This window comes from Bos indicus, chromosome 6 (genome assembly GCF_029378745.1).
Source record: "Bos indicus isolate NIAB-ARS_2022 breed Sahiwal x Tharparkar chromosome 6, NIAB-ARS_B.indTharparkar_mat_pri_1.0, whole genome shotgun sequence".
NCBI lineage: Eukaryota > Metazoa > Chordata > Mammalia > Artiodactyla > Bovidae > Bos > Bos indicus.
Window position 1 is genome coordinate 90,621,716 of NC_091765.1, and position 21,086 is coordinate 90,642,801.

A 21,086-nucleotide genomic window follows, 5' to 3' on the forward strand; every position below is an offset into this window, starting at 1 on the left:
AGTTTGGGAAATCCAGCCTCAAGGGTAGAATTCCATTTCTGCACAGTAACCAGATGAATAGGTTTTTATTAACTGCTTTTGCTAAACTCCTAAGTGGAAATGCCCACACGGCTCTGTCCAGCTCGGTGCCCGGCACAGGGTAGCAGGGAAGGAACAGGTGCCTGCCATGACTTCTGTGACCACGGTTGTTTTTCTTAATGCTTTTATTTACTGCTTTTGGCATAATACTAGAGATGTCCCCTGAGAACTGTTGTTAAGTCAAGACTGAATTCAGCCTTTAAGAAGAGACTGTTAATAACATTCAGATGGAGGGGTCACCCCTGTTTCGGGAAGAAGGCTCACTCCCTGTGGGCTTCTTTTGGTCTGGGGAGTGCCGAGTGAGAGGAATGCTCCCTGATGTAGTACTCATGGCAAGCTGCTGTGTGGTGATGAGCTTTCCCTGATGCTGTGGGGAAGGAGGAAGAGGACCACTGTTTGCTCTTCTTAGAAACCCAGCCTAATTCGCATGACAGGTGTCAAAGGCGAGCTGGGGTCAGGCGACCTAATCAGGTAGTTATAACAAAGAGGCTTCATTTGTGTTGGGAAAGATTGTAATTGCAAGTGAAATGAAGACACTTTAAAACTATGGTCACCAGGACCTGTGCCGACTTGTGTGCCCTGGCTGGCATTAATTACAAACCTGCACTCCCTGCATCCTTCAAGCACAGCTGACATGCCTGCAGGAGAGAGAAATGAAGGAAAGAGAAACGCGCACTTGCTCGGGCAAATGCAAATCTTTTATTATCTCAACAGAGAGTCGTGTTTCTTGTATACATTTTTTTAACTATATTCTATCCAAGTGGGTAAGATACTTTTTATTTTTTTTCCAATTTAATTTTAATTTTATTTTATTTTTAAACTTTACAATATTGTATTAGTTTTGCCAAACATCGAAATGAATCTGCCACAGGTATACCTGTGTACTTTTTAAAATTGGGGTATAGTTGTTTTCCAACGTTGTGTTAGTTTCTGCTGTACAACTAAGTGAATCAGCCTTATGTATACATATACACCCTCCCTCTTGGGCCTCCCTCTCACCCCTGCATTCCACCCCTCTGGGTCATCACTCAGCACCAAGCTGAGCTCCCCGTGCTATATAGCAGTGTCCCACTAGCTCATTATTTTACACACGGTAGTGTATATTTTAGACAAAAATAAAGCCAGTCCCTAAACCAGGGCTTCTGATTACAGGAAGTAGAAAAATACAGGTATTAGGGATCCTGCCCCAAAGTTTGAATCCCAAGTCTGTCCACTGATCATTTCTGCAAACTAACTAGCTTTTAGGAGAAAGTATAAACATGAAGGCAATGGCACCCCACTCCAGTACTCTTTCCTGGAAAATCCTATGGACAGAGGAGCCTGGTGGGCTGCAGTCCATGGGGTTGCTAAGAGTCGGACATGACTGAGCGACTTCACTTTCACTTTTCACTTTCATGCATTGAAGGAAATGGCAACCCACTCCAGTGTTCTTGCCTGGAGAATCCCAGGGATGGGGGAGCCTGGTGGGCTGCCGTCTATGGGGTCGCACAGAGTCGGCCACGACTGAAGTGACTTAGCACAGCATAAACATGAAGTAAATGATTCCAATTGGGGTCATATTTGACCAATTTTGATAAAGTTCACCTCTGTCACTCTGTGTGATGAATTGACTGAGCAGTAACTTAATGATTTAAAGCTACAAGAGGAAGGGTGCAGCGGAGAGGACTGAGACAAACTTAGATTGTGCTAATTAAAAGCAATTCTGTGGCATATTTGCATGCAAGCTCTATGCCTTATAAGGGAGTTTTAATTTGGTATCATAGCTACTTACAAAGTTCAGTTTAACAAATAACTACACTTTAGAAGAATCAGTTCTTTTATGAGTTACTTACTTTGGGTCTAGACAAAGAAGTACACTTGGTATCCTTAGCTTTTAACGGACTTTCAGTGCAGAGAGTTTGCAGAACATGTTCACAGAAAGCTATGAGTCTAACAGTGTATTTCACATGTCTTTATCTTAGATGTATACGCATACCTACCCACAGCTACACCTGTCACCATTACAGACTAGAATAAGTTTGTGGACTTGTGCCGTACAAAGGGAAAGATCAAACATCTAGAAAAGGAGGGTTCAAGATGAGCAGACATCATTGGGAGTGATTTGCAAGACCACGTTGGACTTGAAAAGATTCTTGCGAATCCTGCCTCTGGCCAGAGTACTCCCATGGTTCCCACCCTCTCCACTGTCGAGTCCAAACAGCACATCTGGCTTTCAGAACTCTCCACAGTCTGGTCCTGAGTACCTAGCCACTTCATGGTCCCTTTTCATTTCCATCACACCCACTTATGCTGACGGCAGCCTTAGTTTTGTCACCCTGTAAGTTGTGTGACCTTGGGTAAGATACCTCTCTCCTCCATTCCCTCAATATCTCAGTCTCCTAACCCCTAATGTGAAGGGACCAGGCTCACTACAGTCCCCTTCATTCATGCCCCTGTGCAAAGCACATCCTCCCACGTGACCCTACCAACAGAGCCACAAAGTGGAAAGGACATGGATTATCCCAGTTTTCAGGTGAGGACACCGGTTAAGGTGCCTCTATCTTCAAAGTAAAAGCGTGGTCGCTCAATTGTGTCTGACTCTTTGCGACCCCATGGGCTGTAGCCCACCAGGTTCCTCTGTCCATGGAATTCTCTAGGCAAGAATCCTGGAGTGAGTTGCCATTCCCTTCTCCAGGGGATCTTCCCAACCCAGGGACTGAACCCAGCCCTCCCTCATTGCAGGCAGATTCTTTACCATCTGATCCACCAGGGAAGCCCTCTGTCTCCAAACTCAGTGCTAATCCTTCAAACCTGAAATGTTAGGTGTCTGTCTCCATCTAGCTGGTTCTTGCCTCAAGCCTTCAATACTGTCTCTCCCAGTCCTGCCCACCCTTTAGAGAACAGTTTCTCTCCCTCCTCTGCCCTATGCCTGCTGTTAGAGACACACATCCTCCCCCAAGTCAGAGGCAGAAATACAGAGTTTGCTGCCACCCACCTCCCACTTTAAGTACCCACCTGTTTGTCCATCCCATGCTACACTCCCCTGTGAGGTCCCCAGACTCTTGTCTCCACAACTGGGTGGTGAAACCTCAGATCCCTGCCTGTTGTGTCTTTCTATTGGCACCGTCATAGCCCAAGAGAAGCCCGTGGAGCTCCATCAGGAGATTGGTTTGTAGCTTGTGGGATTGGTTTGAGGTCAGAGGGAGATAAGCTTCATTTCCTCTAGTATGGAATAGAGTAGAAAGAAACACAGGGGTAAAATTCTAACAGAATTCAAGGCCAGAAGTCAAAGCGACCTTCAATAATGTAAAATTAGGATCTGCCTAGATTACAGTGTCCAAAAATGGAGATTTTTCCTTTTCACGTTTTCTCCCCCATATCACAACCTACACACACATGCATGCATGCACACACCCACAGGCACAGGACCAAAGCAGATCGCAGCCCCCGCCTACCCTGTGGTGGTGCCTATTCTGCAGTGTAAGCTTTAGGTGACACTCCCAGTAGAGTTCTGGACCACAGCACACACTAGAAACTGATGATCTGGCCCTTCTTGGGCTGCTGTTCTGACTGGTGTCTGCTCCTCACTGATCCTTCTCCCCATTAACCAGAATCATTGAGTTTCAGTTCATCTCCACCAGGACCCATATGAGGACCCAAACTCCCACATGGCCCAGAGTTGGGCCCTGATTCCTAGACAGCCAACAGAAGGCAGACAGAGAATGGGCCAGAGCAGCAGATTTTATTTGCAAGTGGACTCGGATCTAACGTGCTTCTCCTGCAATGCAAGAGACTTGAGTTGGATCGCTGGGTTGGGAATATCCTCTGGACAAGGAAATGGCAATCCACTCCAGAATTATTTCTTGGGAAATCTCATAGGCAGAGGAACCTAGTGGGCTACGGTCCATGGGGTCACAAAGAGTCAGACTTGACTGAGTAACTAACACTTTCTATTTCACGTTGGGATCTGATACTAGGGTCCAGATGGCAGGAGAACCCAGCAGGTGATAGTGTGGACTCGGGAGCCAGTCCCTGTATCCCAGTCCCTCTAATTACCAACCATGGGCTTTGGACCCTTAACTTCTCTGTGCCTCAGTTTCCTCATCTGTAAAATGGAGATAACAAGAGGGCCCACCACACATAGTTCTTGTGAGGATTGCTTGAATTGAAATATGTGACGTTTATAGAGCAATCCTGGCACAGAGTAAGTGTTGGTTGTCGTAATTTGTATTCTTGTTGTTTATTACTCTTACCCTTGTTGTTTGGAGGAAGGAGTTGTGACATGAGACTGTTACTGTAAAGTGGGGAGAGCCCTTCCCTAGTGCAATAAAGGGAGATTTGGGCACATCCAGAGGTCAGCCCTCCAGTTCCTTTCCTTACCAGCTGCCCACTTCTGTCCTCCAGCTCGTGGGCAGACACATTCTTTTCAAGAAGAATTCATCTGAGACAGAATGTTCCTTTCCTCTTGGTGGCTTTAACTGAAGGAGTCACCACACACTCTGAAGTGGCCACCCGCTCCTCTTGTTCATTTCTTACCTATTCTCTAGACCAGGAAAAGGAAAGAAAAGATCAAGAACACTGAAAAACAGTCGAGAGGTTTGTTAAAGACTTCTCAAAATAGATCAGACACACACACTCATACCCAAGATCCTGACCAAAGCACTTACACATGCATTCTAAACAAGCTAACTGATGAATTTCCAAGGAGAACTTAGTTCAGGAGTCATCCACAAATAGCAGCAAGACACACCTTCTTTTGTCACACTAGAAACATCCCACTGTCATCTCCTTTGCCCCCTGGTGCTCTCAGAGCAATTGCAACTTTTTGGAGGAACCTAGGAAAACTCTTTCTTTCAGAGGTCATTTGAGTTCATGTCATCACATCCTAATATTCTCATTTCTGGATATGATTAGCAGGTATCCTGCCAAGAGGTCAGATGAACTGTTTCTTTCATGCTTAAAATAGGAGAAATAAAGGAACCCCCTAAATGAGAAGAGCCCCCTAGGATGAGGACATCTGAGGTTTGGGAATATTGCTAAGCCCGGGAAGACAGGAGAGCACCTTTAGGACAAGTGACAGGGAAGTAGGCTGGACAGAGCTCCTTCTGTGTGTGCAGGACTCCCTGTGTCTGCGAAGGACTAGATGGAATATAATAAAAAGAGGCAGGTGTTGGGAGAGAGAGCCCTTAAAATGATGCCATAGTTTATTCCAGGACTTCACAGGCACAGGACAGAGTCAAATAAGACAAGTGATGCCCTTCAGGAAAGCCTGTCCTTCGGTAGTCCGCTCAAAGTCTGACCAGGAGCATGGCTTTGTGGGATTTTGCTTTGGCTATTTCAAGGATATAATCGGATTCTATTCAGACAGATATTTCTAAAATAACTCCTCCTGCTCAGTCATCCCTGGGGACTCATAAGCACATGCTGTGGTGGTTGGACCACAGCTGTAGTCATGGGAGTAGCCTCTCAGGAGAGACCCAGAGCACAAGGTTCCAAGATGGATGGGTGGGGAGACTGCTGTTCAAGAACTTTCTCAGCACAGTGACTGGGCTCAAAAACTGCCAGTTATCTTTTTTCTTTGTCCATATTACGTTTAATTATTCAACATTTTAAAAAATTAATTAAACACCCACAGTGGGCTAGAAGCTGCCTGGTGCTGAGAATTCAGGGATGTGGCAGAAGAGACGCAGGATGTATGTGAGAGTCTGTCTGGGTAAAATCGCAAACACAACACAGAGTGTTTACGAGAAGCAGATACAAAGAACCGAGGACGTACAACAGCACTTCAACTTGCTCGGGGGTGTCAGGAAAGCTTCCCAGAAGGGCTGATGTGTAGTTGTCATGAGGAAAGCGTAGGAGTTGACCAAGCTGAAAAAAGGGTGGAGATGTAACCAGTATATTAATGATTAAACAGGCAAACCCCAGGAAATTGTCCTGGGTTCAAATGTTAGCTTAATGATTTGCCAGCTTGTAAAATCTGAATCAAGTTCTTAAATCTCTCTGAGCCTTGACTGCTCATCTATCAAATGGGACTCCTTCTCCTCACCTCATAAAGAGAATTAAATGAGACGTGAGCTGTAAGTTTCGCGGCCCAGCGCCAGACCTAAGTAACCACTGCAAGTATAGAATAGATTATTCTTTAGCCTGTTCTGGTTTTTTATCCTGTGTTGTTACAAAAGTGGGGGAAATACGAAACCCCTCTGAGAAGCCTCAGCCTTCACAGAGCTTCTTCTGCTCCATCACACCCTCCTCGTTTTTTTCTCCACCTGCCCCTCCACCTCAAAAGAAAAGTAGCAAGTGAAGGGAAAGTCCAGCTTACTTTAACCAGAACTCAGGGGGAAATGGCATTTGTTTTCGCAAGGAGGAAATCCAGCCTTTTCAGATACTATATACAGTTGGGCTCATTTTGGCTCAGCAACCCCATCAGATGCTCAGACTGCTACGTCCTGGGGTGTGGAACTTCCCAGGAGGGGCTTCTCAGCAGCTTCTGATGGCGGCAGCTGCCATGGAGGTGAGAGCAAGCTCAGGACATGAGACGTCCTAGGACCAGGGCCTGATGAAAGCCTTCCAGTTCCAGAAGACCCTTGCCCCCCCTAGGTGGCACCCTCTGAGACAAGCTGGGTGGCAGAATAGTTAATAAAGTGGCCCAAATATATAAGTGTAGTCCATTTTACCTCACATGTTTCGTTCTCCTTTTGGGCAGTAAGAACCCTCAGAAATGCCCTTTTGTTCAGCTGCCCTCAAGGGCTCATGAGGGGACATCACCTGCTGATTCCAGCTTTGGTTACGTGGGCTGTCCTTTATGACCAAGAAGGGTGGCCTTCAAGAGCCTTATTTGAAGACTTGTCTACACCAAGAGCCAGATAGCCACCAGTCAGAGAAGTGAGTCATTCTACCACTTGCTGTATTAAAAAAAAAAATAGCAACATGAGTTGGGGAACTGCTGGTTTTTTTTTAAGGTTTAGTATTTTATTTTAAATGACAAATTCAGTTTCAATTTCTATTATGACAAATACAATAAATATAATTCACATTAACCAAAGCTTTGTGGAATCTCCATTAAGTTTTTTTTTTTTTAATTAATTTTTATTGGACTGTGGTTGCTTTACAATGTAGAGAACAAATATACGGATGCCAAGGAAGAAAGGGGGCGGCGGGGGGGATGAATTGGGAGACTGGGACTGACGTCTATGCACTATTGATACTATGTATAAAATAGACAACTAATGAGGACACCCTGTACAGCACAGGGAGCTCTGCTTCGTGCACTGTGGTGACCGGAATGGGAAGGAAGTCCAAATGGGAGGGTATCTACATTTATGTATGGCTGGTCCATTTTGCGGTACAGTGGGAACTGCCTGTTTTATCTTCAATAAGAGGTGGTATACAAAAAAATCCAGTAAATCGCAAAGTTGGAGAAGATCCAACAGCCTAGAGTGAGGGAAGAAACTTTGGGAAAGGTCAAACCTATGGTCTCCTATATTAATCATATCCTGGGGCAAGAAAGAAGGGTCTGACAGAGAAATCAACTATATTCTTTCTCTTCTCCCATTTTTTGAAAGGAGGAGATTAAATTCAAAGATCAGTTTTCAAAACTGCTCCTAATTGCGATCAGTGTATCTTTTTAAATCCTGAAATACCCCCATTATTTTATTGTGCAGTAATAATCCTCATTTCTCAAGCTCTTAAAACAGCTGTTAAGAGGTTTCAGTGAACTTTGAATTGTTCTAATTTCAGCACAGTTTGAAGACCAGGAAACTAAGTGCCACCTTTCAAAGTAGGAGTAGAGGTGTTCCATAAAGGGATCTGATCTTGAATTTTCTCTGCTTGATCCAGTCTGCATATTTGAGTGTTTGGTGCCATAATCATATTTTGATAGTAGTAAATGGGGAGTGAGAAATATATTGATAATTATGCCAGTCTGGCTCTAAACGACTCTAGTAGCAAAGAGATGGATGTGTGAGTGTTCAGGGTGTGGGAGCTCTGAAATGGTGCACGATGTCAGTCTGTGTAGACAGTCAAGGTCTGGTCTTGATCTCGATGTTAGCAATTCCTCCTTGGCCTTTTAGAAATTATAACCAGTGGGGGCATGGATGTCCACTGCAGCCTTCTTTCACCCAAACCTTGGGGGAGTTACTAAAGAGTTCACGGGTAGACTGATTTGTGCTTCTTAGCTCTGCTCTAATTCCTTCGGTGGAATGACTAATGAGAAGCACAATACACAAAAGCCATTCATAAGAGAGAGGGAAAAATATAAGAAGTGGCAAAATAATCTACAAATAGTATATCTCCAAAAATGTGGGGCAGATCCGTCACCTTGATGGATCCATAAAAGATGGGCACTGGTCCAGGAAGTCATGTCTGGATAGGGCTTTAGCTTGGTACACGTGGGTACATGCAGTTGTGTCCAGCTCTTTGCGACCCTATGGACTGTAGCCCACCAGGCTTCTCTGTCCGTGGAATTCTCCAGGCAAGAATACTGGAGTGGGTTGCCATGCCCTCCTCCAGGGGATCTTCCTGACCCAGGGATCGAACCCACGTCTCTCACATCTCCTGCATTGGCAGGCGGGCTCTTTACCACTAGCACCAGCTTGGTGCATAGGGCATCTCATTTAATTTTCTTAAAATTATGCAGACAAGTAGAACAGCTCTTCTTTCTGTATATAAAGGTGTATATAGCAGGTGAGCAGTGTATGAGTCGACAGGGTTAATAGCCCACATTCAGACAGCTAATAATGACCGAACCACACTTGAATCTACATCTTCTAGATCTGAAGCTCTTCCCAGTATGTTTTAAGAGTCCCATTCATTTGTTCAAGTAGAAAATAATTTCTCAGTGGCCTGAAATAGTAAATGGGGCCCCTAATAACAATTTTAGTCACTTTTAACAAAAAGTCACTTTAACTAAGAGACAAGAGCCCAATTGATTCTTGCATTTCTGAGGTGAAATAAATCTGAAATATATACATTATTAGTCACCAGCTCACACAAAAAGCTGCTGTGCTCCAAAGTAGTCATCTGTGGAAGCAATGTGGTTATTCTCATAAGGTTACATGCTCAAAGGGTTTTGTTTTGTTTGGTTTTTTTAAGTTGCCCTAATAGTTGCCTTTGGAGCCAGATTCTAAACTACACAATAAAACATTCATGTTACTTTATAACTGTACCTGGTTATTTCTACAAACAAAAAATAGTGTTACCTAACAGACTTGACCTTATTTTATATATCAAACTTGACTTTATCCTCTATAAAATCAGATTTACCAAGAATGAAAGCTGTGGGGTTTTTTTTAATGCTTTGATTTGATGGCGTCATTAAAAGTAGCACATTTCCTACCAAGATGACCCTTTTGAACTGGACACTGAGATAGCTGTGTGGTTCTGGTTTATTAAAACATCAATTGCATCATCTTGTCATGATCTTTGATTAAGCATCCTAGCTCTTCCAATATCTTGTGAGTGCTAGAAAGACAAGCTAAAATGTACTAAAGAAGAAAATGGGACTTCAGGAGATTTTAAATCCACTTTGCCTGCAAACAGCAGCAGCAGTGGCAACAGATTGGTGGTATTCTTAAAAAGATAATCAAATATTACTGTGGCCTGTTTTCTGAACTCCAGGTCACCCAGAAGGTCTTAATAAATAGTGGCCATTTACTCAACTTAGCCTAACCTGAGAAGTGTTTTGATAACAGAATGCATCCCCTGGGGTTTGTTGCAGAACCATCTGAAATGAGCACCCTTCCTTCACCTTCTTGCTGTGCTTTGCTCTTTCCCAGGCAGCATCGCCGCCATCACGGTGACGGTCATTGCTGTGGTGTTACTGGTGTTTGGAGTTGCAGCGTATCTGAAGATCAGGTAAGACACACCTTCTTCTTCATAAAGAATGGAATTCCAATTTGTCAGGCTTCAGGCTGAGTGCTGTTTTGCTGAGTACTTGTTTCTTGATAAGTGTCTTAGCTCTCAGAAATCTTGGCAGGGAAGTGAAAATGGCCAGCGGCTTGCACCCTGGACAGGAATAGATGGGACGGTATCTGAAAGCTGGCAAAGCAGAAGAAATCAGCAAATATACAGCATGATGATGTAATGGAAGGAGAATGAACCCAGAGTCAGGAGACTGGGGTCTTGGTCCTCTGCCCTTAAATCACATCATCACCCTGAGAAAGTCACCTGCCTCCTAAACCCACCTTGTCTTACCTGTGAAATGGGAGAGAAGTAGGGTGGGGGGGCTTGATGGTTCCTAAAAATCGATGCTCTGAACACTGCTGTGGAGGTGTGTATCCAGCCTAGAAGGAGGTTCTCACTGCTTCTAAATCAAAATGTTGAAAATACAAGGATGGTATAGTGTTTCCTATAAAACTGGTTTTTTTTTTTCCCCCCTGAGATTTTATTCTTATATTTTGGGTTTTAAAGTAGCCTGTCTCTTATGAAAAGAGTCACTCAGTGGTAAAGAATCTGCCTGCCAAAGCAGGAGACATGGCTTTGATCCCCAGTCCGAGAAGATCCCCTGGAGAAGGAAATGGAAACCCACTCCAGTATTCTTGCCTAGGAAATCCCATGGACTCTGAGGAGCCTGGTAGGCTACAGTCCATAGGGTCACAAAGAGTAGGACAGACATAGCAACTAAATAACAACAAAAACCAAGGAGAAAGTTGTAGTACTCTGTGAGTCTCCCACTTTTGTTGTCTGTAGGAGTGTTAAGTCATGTCCGACTCTTTGCGACCCCATGGACTGTAGCCTGCCAGGCTCCTCTGTCCATGGGACTCTCCAGGCAAGAATACTGGAGAGAATTGCATTTTCTCCTCGAGGGGATCTTCCCGATCCAGGGATCAAACCCACATCTCTTATGCCTCCTACATTGGCAGGCAGGTTCTTTACCACTAGCACCACCTAGGAAGCCCCTTTTGTTGTCTAGCACTCTGTAAAATTTCAAAGTCTCAAAGACCACATTCTTCACATTGAGTGTCCTGCCAGCTGTTAAATGCCGAAGGGCATGCAGCACTCTGCTTCACCGGTCTGTGCCGTGCCTATAACAGGAACAGGAGGACACGTGCCACTGCGATGAGCACAGCTGGTCCCTGACCCCCAGCACATTATCCTCCCAGCAGCCGGGGCCCGGTTAGAATCAGGTCAGAATCAGGTCAGAATCTCCTCTGACCTGTCATTCCCTCCCTCAGACACCCCCAGTGGCCTCCCCCTCACCCCTAGAATTCAATTGACTCTTCAGCTTGTCCTGGGTTTCTTCATGGACCCACCCTGCCCATCCTTCTTGCTCATCACACATTTCTCTCCCTGCTAACCAGTGAGCTGCAGTCACTCTGGCTTTCTATCCAGTTTTTAGGACACGCTAGGTTCCTTGTCTCTCCAGGTCCTTGGTTCTTGTGTATGTGTGTATGTGTGTGTGAGAGAGAGAGAGAGAGACTGGCTTTTTTATTGGAGTATAATCGCTTTACAATTTTGTGTTAGTTTTTTCTCTGAGGCAACATGAATTAGCTATTGTTCTTCAGTCTCTAAGTCATATCCAACTCTTTGCGACCCCATGGTCTGCAGCATGCCAGGCAGCCCTGCCCATCACCAGCTCCTGGAGCTTACTCAAACTCATGTCCATTGAGTCAGTGATGCCATCCAACCATCTCATCCTCTGTCATCCCCTTCTCCTCCAGCCTTCAGTCTTTCCCAGCATCAGGGTCTTTTCCGGTGAGTCAGCTCTTCGCATAAGGTGGCCAAAGTATTGGAGCTTAGGCTTCAGCATCAGTCCTTCCAGTGATATTCAGGGTTAACTTCCTTTAAGATTGACTGATTTGATCTCCTTTCAGTCCAAGGGACTCTCAAGAGTCTTCTCCAGCTCCAGTCCGAAAGTATCAATTCTTAGGTGTTCAGCCTGTGTATACATAGGCCTCCCTCTGGAGCCTCTCTCTCACCCCACTGCCATCCCACCCTTCTAGGTCATCACAGAGCACTGGGCTGAGCTCCTTGTGTTACATAGCAGCTTTCCAGCGGTTATCTCTTTTTACACACGACAGTGTATATATATGTCAGTGCTACTTTCTCAGTTCGTCCCATCCTCTCCTTCCCTGCCTGTGCCCGCGTGTCCATTCTTCTCATCTCCGTCTAGTCCTGCCCGGCAAATAGGTTCATCAGTAGCATTTGTCTGGTTGGACCCTCTCCCTGAAATGATTTTCTTCTAGTCCTTCCTCACACACGGCTTTCAAGTGGCATCGTCTAGGAGAAGTTCCTCCTCTTGGTTTGGTGCCCTTGTTATTTCTTCTCCTAGTGTCTCAATTAATTTCATCCTGGTGATAATCACCATCTGTGATTTCATTTGTTTTTTTATATATTTATTCGTGTGTCTATTGTCTCTTTTCCCCACAAAACTGTAAGCTGCGTGAGGATCCTGACTTCATCTGTGAGCATTTTGCTGGCACAAAGAAGATGCTTCATACACTGAGTAAATGAACAACCAAATGTAAGAATATGCAAGCACGCAGGCACGGTGGTGCACACAGGTGTGCTCCTGTTTTTTGTTTTTGTTTTTTCATCACTGCTGTGCTTCTTTCTCAAGGGGCACGTCTGGTTCCCCACACGGAGCTCATATGTCTAGTGTCTCATCTCTAACCACACCTCCCCTCTGCTGCCTCCCAGCTCTTCCAGTCACCCTAGCCCAGCGCCCACTGGGGAGCCCTCCCCTCCACTCCCCTTTTATCTCCCTCTATCTTTTGTTCTACACATGAACCAAATCAATCTAATGATGGTGTCAAGTATCAGAGTGCCTTGTAATATCACCTTATCTCAGGTACAATGAACAGGAAAGAAACATTTCAAAGAGAAACTGGAATTAAAGTGTCAGCATTATCTGTGTCTAAAGCCTTTGTGAAAGGTTTCGGGGTCTTCAGAATTTTTTTAAAATTATCTTTCTGTTCATTAAGTCTATATTTCCTTGAGCATCAAACAGTTTTATGAATTATATCTTACTCAGTGTTACCCTTTTCCGTCTGGCTTAATTACTAGTTTATCACCGTAGAAACACTGCATTTTAATTACGAGTTATATTGGCTTTTATGAACCTTTCTGGGTACCTCATTCCCACTTTGTAACAGAGCTTCTCTTTGTGTTTGGGAGATTCAGGGTGGGATTCAAAAAAAGGAACTTACAGAGAAACTTTGGAGTCATTTTGGAATCACCAATGGTGAGTTGCAAAGGGCTCTGTCACCAAAAGAAACACCCACACAGACTGTGGTACGAAATAGAAACACTTCCCTCTCTCCACACAAAAATAATGTTGAAATAACCTCAGGGCTGTTGTTCTTGACCCCAGGCAAGAATTCAAGTTCACCACCTGAAGCGTCCCACTGACCACAGGCAGGCAGACTAAAACAGTGACTAAGAATTGAGATTCCACTGGGGATCAGGGGGATGTCAGTTTCTGTCCCAGCCCTCGCATTTTCTAGCAGGTTCTATTAATACCATCACTGTATCATGTAACAGAGATTCACTAACCTTGACGTCCCTCCACTTTAAGATGATGTGGCGGTTTAGTCACTAAGTCGTATCTGACTCTTGGGACCCCATGGACTGTAGCCTGCCAGGCTCCTCTGTTCATGGGATTCTCTAGGCAAGAATACTGGAGTGGGTAGCTGTTCCCTTCCCCAGGGGATCTTCCCAACCCAGGGATCAAACCTGGGTCTCCTGCATTGCAGGTAGATTCTTTACCAACTGAGCCACCAGGGAAGCCCCTTTAAGATGAGGACAGTAGCTTTAACTATTTGATAGCATCATTTGGAGGCAGATGGACGCTGCTTCCCAAGTACATAGTTCTGCCACCACCACCACCATCTCTGTCGTCATCATCAAAGTTACTGGAAGGAACCCCAGTAGGATGGTTGCTGCGTAGACAGTTACTGAGCGTTAGCCATGTGCCAGGCACTCTTTTAAACCCTGGGGTGTCATATCAGTGATAAGACACAGTTCTGCCATCTCAGAACTTAATGCGTTTGGAAAAGTTAGCGGGCCATTAAAATTGGTTCTAATGAGTGCTGATTAACATTGTATAACATTTTATTTTAAAAATTTAAGATATATTTTTTTCTCCACGCTTTCTCCACATAATAAATTCAGTGAATGACTGAAATGAACTAGTCGTTGTTTCTCTTCCCCACAGTGTAGATCCTCCTCTTAATGTAGAAAGGCCCCCAGTGGTGTGAGTATAAGATTGCTCATTATTTTTGGCACTACAAACTTAAGGATGGATAAAGTGATCAGACCCCTGTTTGGAAACCCCCTAAGGAAAACCCCTTTCTGCTGCTATGTTAATTATTTTGGAAAATTGATAACATAAGGAAGTTAATAGCACTCATAAATCTTAAGGTTGTGCTAAAACCCCTTCAAGTGTCACTCTGCCAGATTCTTGGAAAGCCCCACTAATCATTACGAGGCTTCCCAGGTGGAATTAGTGGTAAAGAACCTGCCTGTCAATGCGGGAGACAGAGGGTCGATCACTGGGACAGGAAGAACCCCTGGAGGAGGAAATGGCAACCCACTCCAGTATTCTTGTCTGGAGAATCCCACAGATAGAGGAGCCTGGTGGGCCACTGTCCATAGGGTCACAAAGGGTTGGACACAACTGAAGCGACTTAGCACACACACTAATCATTCATCAAAAATACATTTGGCTCCGTTGTCAAATGTGCATACATGCATGTGTGTGTTTACGCATACCTAAGATTAAGTTTGGCCTTGGCTGGAAGTTTCTTCCATTCCTATTGTCCCAGATTTCTGAGAACAGTAAAATGACAAGAAGTATGTTGTCTGTGGTTTTTCAGCTCACTTAGCCAGAGCAGCAGGTGACTGAAATCACAGCCCTTGGGGGAGCCATTAGCGTCTGGCCTGGGCTATAGCCTGGCCCAGCTAATTTCCGGGCCAATGCAGAAGAAGAGTCTATTTGAAAGGGCAGCCTCATCACCAGAAAAAGGGCCTCTTCCTCCTGGAGAGCTCTGCGAACCAGTGGCTTGAGAGTTTCACCTCTTAGCCAAATTCTAACTCCCTCTGAAGATGTTGAGTAAACTGATCAGCCATCCGTTTTCACACTCCGCTCTTTAGGGATCCATGACCCCTAGTTTTGTCTCATTATCTCCTGTCTGAAGGACCTCATCTCTCCGTAACCTAAGCCATGTTTAGATTCAGCTAATAAAAATGAACAGCCCAGAACCTTCCAACTCTCTTTACTACTATCCGCCCATGCATTGTAGCCGGCAGGAGTATGGAGTGGAAGGAGGAACATGGGCTTTGCAATCAGGTTCGATCCTGACCCTTCTACTTACTATTTAGGTGGCCTTGGGCAAATTATAATCTCCCTGATCCTTCATTTCTTCACCTGAAAACATAGAGCTGGTAACACCTATCTTTCAAGGTTGTCTTGTAGAGGAAATGGAGGAATGAATGTAGGCAACCTGGAAAGACTGTATTACATGGTGCTTAAGAACACGGACTCCAAGGCAAGTTTACTAATCACTCTGTGCTCAGTTTCTTCCCTTATGAAAGCGGACTAGAACACGAATACCTAACTCAGGCTTGTTATGAGGATTAAATTGTGATACAGACAAACATCCAGGTCCCAGGGTTGAAGTGAGGGCCATGGTAGGCTCAATACTGTCATCATTGTAATCGTCATCACGTGCTTCCTGCTTAGTCGCTAAGTAAAATGGTAGCCACCAACTGCCCCATTCTCTAGGCATCAGGGATCCAAAGGAGAGCAGAGAGGAGAGGAGGAGGAAGATGGCACAGCAGCTCAGTTTTCTAATCACATGTTGATGTGACGACTTTCATGTCCCATCCTGGCAATTTCAGTGGGGCTTTGTCTACACGCCTGTGGAGTGGCATCCTCGTGCTGCATTAATAGAAACTCTCCCTGTGAAGTCTTTATTCCAGGGCTTGTTTGCAACTTTAAAAGAAAGCAAAAGCCCTGCCTGCCTCTAGCAGAAGGGTGTCTTTAATTAATGATGATTGAAGAATGAGGTAAGTCGGTTTTGTTTTTGTTTAAATTGGCTCAAAACTGTTCAGCCACGGGATAATCTCCCGGGCAGGAGACCGTATCTGTCACAGTACTGCGGATGCTGCTGTAATTAGGTGTGCTGGTAACCCAGGCAGACAACACAGGCTGTTCCCGTCACAAAAATAACTGTGATCTTGATTTGTAGACACAACAGGACCTGGCTTCTAAGACATCTGGTTAGAAGTAACCTGTTTTACTTTAAGTCTTCTGGTGATGACATTTTCTACAAACTGGATTCCTCCTGGCTGTTATTAGGTTTAAAAAGCAGGCCCACAAGGAGCCAATCATGATGTCTAAGATCTTCTGGGGTTTGTTTGCTACACACTGGTCTTTTCAGACCAGCTTTTGGCATTCTGTAGGTCTAGTTGACTTGATTCTCTAACTCAGTGGTTCTCAAATTTCAACGTGCATGAGAGCCAATGGGCAAGCTTATTGAAAACACAGTTTCCTGGGTCTCAGCCCCTTAGGTTCCGCCTGTGTGTCAGGGTGGGGCCCGTACACTGGCAGCTCTCAACAGTTCACGGGTGATGCCAAAGCTGCTGGTCCAAGGACCAGACTTTAAGTAACCCTACTCTACTTTCACCTCCCGACACTCTGAAGACACTGGGCTCTAAAGTTTCCCGGGTATAATCTTCTATTGTTTCATGCCTCTGTTTTTATGAACATGCTGATCTCTGACTAGAGGTGTTTGGTTCACTTTTTTTTTTAATTCAAGCTTAATTGCTTTACAATGTTGTGTTAGTTTCTGCTGTACAACTATCAGCTATAGGTATACATATATCCCCTCTCTCTTGGACACCCACCCCCACCTCTCTGGTCATCACAGAGCATGGAGCAGAGATCCCTGCACTTTAAAGCAGCATCCCACCAGCTATCTATTTGGCACATGGTAGTGTATATATGGTTGTCTGAGGAGGCCTTACAAATAGTTGTGAAAAGAAAAGAAGCGAAAGGCAAAGGAGAAAAGGAAAGATATACCCATTTGAATGCAGAGTTCCAAAGAATAGCAAGGAGAGATAAGAAAGCCTTCCTCAGTGATCAGTGCAAAGAAATAGAGGAAAACAATAGAATGGGGAAGACTAGAGATCTCTTCAAGAAAATTAGAGATATCAAGGGAACATTTCATGCAAAGATGGGCACAATAAAGGACAGAAATGGTATGGACTTAACAGAAGCAGAAGATATTCAGAAGACGTGGCAAGAATACACAGAAGAACTATACAAAAAAGATCTTCATGACCCAGATAATCACAATGGTGTGATCACTCACCTAGAGCCAGACATTCTGGAATGCAGAGTCAAGTGGGCCCTAGGAAACATCACTATGAACAAAGCTAGTGGACGTGATAGAATTCCAGTTGAGCTATTTCAAATGATGATGCTATGAAAGTGCTGCACTCAATATACCAGCAAATTTGGAAAACTCAGCAGTGGCCACAGGACTGGAAAAGGCCAGTTTTCATTTCAATCCCAAAGAAAGGCAATGCCAAAGAATGCTCAAACTATTGCATAATTGCACTCATCTCACACACTAGCAAAGTAATGCTCAAAATTCTCCAAGCTAGTCTTCAGCGGTATGTGAACCATGAACTTCCAGATGTTCAAGCTGGGTTAAGAAAAGGTAGAGGAACCAGAGATCAAATTGCCAACATCTATCGGATCATCAAAAAAGCAAGAGAGTTCCAGAAAAACATCTACTTTTGCTTTATTGACTATGCCAAAGTGTTTGACTGTGTGGATCACAATAAACTGTGGAAAATTCTAAAAGAGATGGGAATACCAGACCACCTGACCTGCCTCCTGAGAAATCTGTATGCAGGTCAGGAAGCAACAGTTAGAACTGGACATGGAACAACGGACTGGTTCCAAATTGGGAAAGGAGTATGTCAATGCTGTATATTGTCACCCTGCTTATTTAACTTATATGCAGAGTACATCATGAGAAAGGTTGGGCTGAATGAAGCACGAGCTGGAATCAGGATTGCCAGGAGAAATATCAATAACCTCAGATATGCAGATGACACCACCCTTATGGCAGAAAGTGAAGAGGAACTAAAAAGCCTCTTGATGAAAGTGAAAAAGGAGAGTGAAAAAGTTGGCTTGAAACTCAACATTCAGAAAACTAAGATCATGGCATCTGGTCCCATCACTTCATGGCAAATAGATGGGAAACAATGCAAACAGTGACAGACTATTTTCGGGGGGTAGGGGGCTCCAAAATCACTGCAGATGGTGGCTGCTGCCATGAAATTAGAAGGTGCTTGCCCCTTGGAAGGAAAGCTATGACCAACCTAGATAGCATATTAAAAAGCAGAGATGTTACTTTGCCAACAAAGGTCCATCTGGTCAAGGCTATGGTCTTTCCAGTAGTCATGTATGGATGTGAGAGTTGGACTATAAAGAAAGCTGAGTGCCTAAGAATTGATGCTTTTGAACTGTGATGTTGGAGAAGACTCTTGAGAGTCCCTTGGACTGCAAGGAGATCCAACCAGTCCATCCTAAAAGAAATCAGTCCTGAATATTCATTGGAAAGACTAATGTTGAAGCTGAAACTCCAATAATTTGGCCACCTAATGTGAAGAGCTGACTCATTTGAAAAGGCCCTGATTCTTGGAAATATTGAAGGCAGGAGGAGAAGGGGATGACAGAGGATGAGATGGTTGAATGGCATCACCGACTCAATGGACATGAGTTTGAGTAAACTCCGGGAGTTGATGGTGGACAGAGAGGCCTGGCATGCTGCAGTCCATGGGGTCACAATGAGTTGGACATGACTGAGTGGCTGAACTGAGTATTTGGACCTTTGTTGGCAAAGTAATGTCTCTGTGTTTTGAAATGCTGTCTAGGTTTGTCATAGCTTTCCTTCCAAGGAGCAAATATCATTTAATTTCATGCCTGCAGGCTCCACAGTGATTTTGGAGCCCAATAAAGTAAAATCTGCCACTGTTTCCACTTTTTCCCCATCTATTTGCCATGAAGTGATGGGACAGGATGCTATGATCTTAGTTTTTTTAATGTTGAGTTTCAAGCCAAGTTTTTTACTCTCCTCTTTCACTTTCATCAAGAGGCTGTTTAGTTCCTCTTCACTTTCTACCATTAGAGTGGTATCATCTGCTCATCTGAGGTTGTTGATATTTATCCCAGCAGTCTTTATTCCAACTTGTAAGTCATCCAGGCTGGCATTTTGCATTATGTACTCTGCATAGAAGTTAAATAAAAGGGGTGACAATCTACAGCCTTGTCGTACTCCTTCCTCAATTTTGAATCAGTCAGTTGTTCTATGTCCAGTTCTAACTGTTGCTTCTTGACCCACATACAGGTTTCCAGGAGACAGTAAGGTGGTCTGGTATTCCCATCTCTTTAAGAATTTTCTACAGTTTGCTGCAATCCACATAGTCAAAAGCTTTAGCATAGTCAATAAAGAAGTAGATGTTTTTCTGGAATTCCCTTACTTTCTCAATGACCCTGTGAATGTTGGCAATTTGATCTCTGGTTACTCTGCCTTTTCTAAATCCAGCTTGTATATCTGGAAGTTCTCAGTTCACATACTGCTGAAGCCTGCCTAGAAGGATTTTAAGCAAAACCTTGCTAGCATGTGAAATGAGCACAATTGCACAGTAGTTTGAACATTCTTTGGCATTGCCCTTCTATGGGATTAGAATGAAAACTGACCTTTTCCAGTCCTGTGTCAACTACTGAGTTTTCCAAATTTGCTGACATATTGAGTGCAGCAGTTTAACTGCATCATCTTTAGGATTTTAAATAGCTCAGCTGAAGTTCCATCAACTCCACTAGCTTTGTTCCTAGTTATGCTTCCTAAGGCCCACTTCCTAAGGTCCAGAATGTCTGGCTTTAGGTGAATGATCACATTATCATGATTTTGCAGGTCATTAAGATCTTTTTTGTGCAGTTATTCTGTGTATACTTGCCACCTGTACTTAATTTCTTCTGCTTCTGTTAGGTCCATACTATTTCTATCCAATAAAGGATCTTTGCATGAAATGCTCCCTTGATCTCTCCAATTTTCTTGAAGAGATCTCTTTCCCATTCTGTTGTTTTCCTCTATTTCTTTGCATTGTTCGTTTCAGAAGACTTTCTTACCTCTCCTTGCTATATTCTGGAACTGAACTCTGCAATTCAGTTTTGTATATTTTTCCCTTTCTTCCTTGCTCTTTACTTCTCTTCTTTCCTCAGCTATTTGCAAGCCTCCTCAGACAACGACTTTGCTTTCTTGCATTTCTTTTTCTTTGGGATGGCTTTGGTGACTGCCTCCTGTACAATGTTATGACCATCTGTCCATGGTTCTTCAGGCACTCAGTGTATCAGATGTAATCCCTTAAATCTGTTCATCACCTCCATTGTATAATCATAAGGATTTGATTTAGGTCATACTTGAATGGCCTAGCGGTTTTTCCTCCTTTCTTCAATTTAAGTCTGAATTTTACAAGAAGGAGCTCATGGTCTGAGCCAGTTTTGTGTAGCAAAACAGTGTGGCAGTCAGCTCCCAGCCTTGTTTCTGCTGACTGTATAGAGCTTCTCTACCTTCAGCTACAAATATAATTAATCTGATTTCTGTATTGACCATTTGGTGATGTCTATGTGTAGAGCCATCGCTTATGTTTTTGGAAGAGAGTGTTTTCTATGCCCAGCATGTTATCTTGATGAATCTCTGTTAGCCTTTGCCCTGCTTCATTTTGTACTACAAGGCCAAACTTTCCTGTTTCTCCAGGTATCTCTTGACTTCCTACTTTTGCATTCCAATCCCTTATGATGAAAAGGACTTCATTTTTGGTGTTAGTTCCAGAAGGTTTTGTAGGTCTTCATAGAACTGGTCAACTTCAGCTTCTTCAGCATCCGTGGTTGGGACAAAGACTTGGATTATTGTGATGTTGAATGGTTTGCCTTGGAAAGGAACCAAGATCATTCTATCATTTTTGAGATTGCACCCACGTACTGCATTTTGGACTCTTTTGTTAACCATGAGAGT

At 44.0% G+C, this 21,086-nt stretch overlaps 1 protein-coding gene across 1 annotated transcript in view; it reads left to right on the forward strand.

Annotated features, from left to right (window-relative positions):
• Nucleotides 1–21,086, forward strand: part of PARM1 (prostate androgen-regulated mucin-like protein 1) — a 129,292-nt gene that overhangs the window by 98,732 nt on the left and 9,474 nt on the right. Inside the window, exon 3 of the mRNA XM_019962927.2 lies at nucleotides 9,831–9,909. Within this exon, the coding sequence (XP_019818486.1) occupies nucleotides 9,831–9,909 (79 nt within the window). The remainder of the gene's footprint in view (nucleotides 1–9,830; nucleotides 9,910–21,086) is intronic.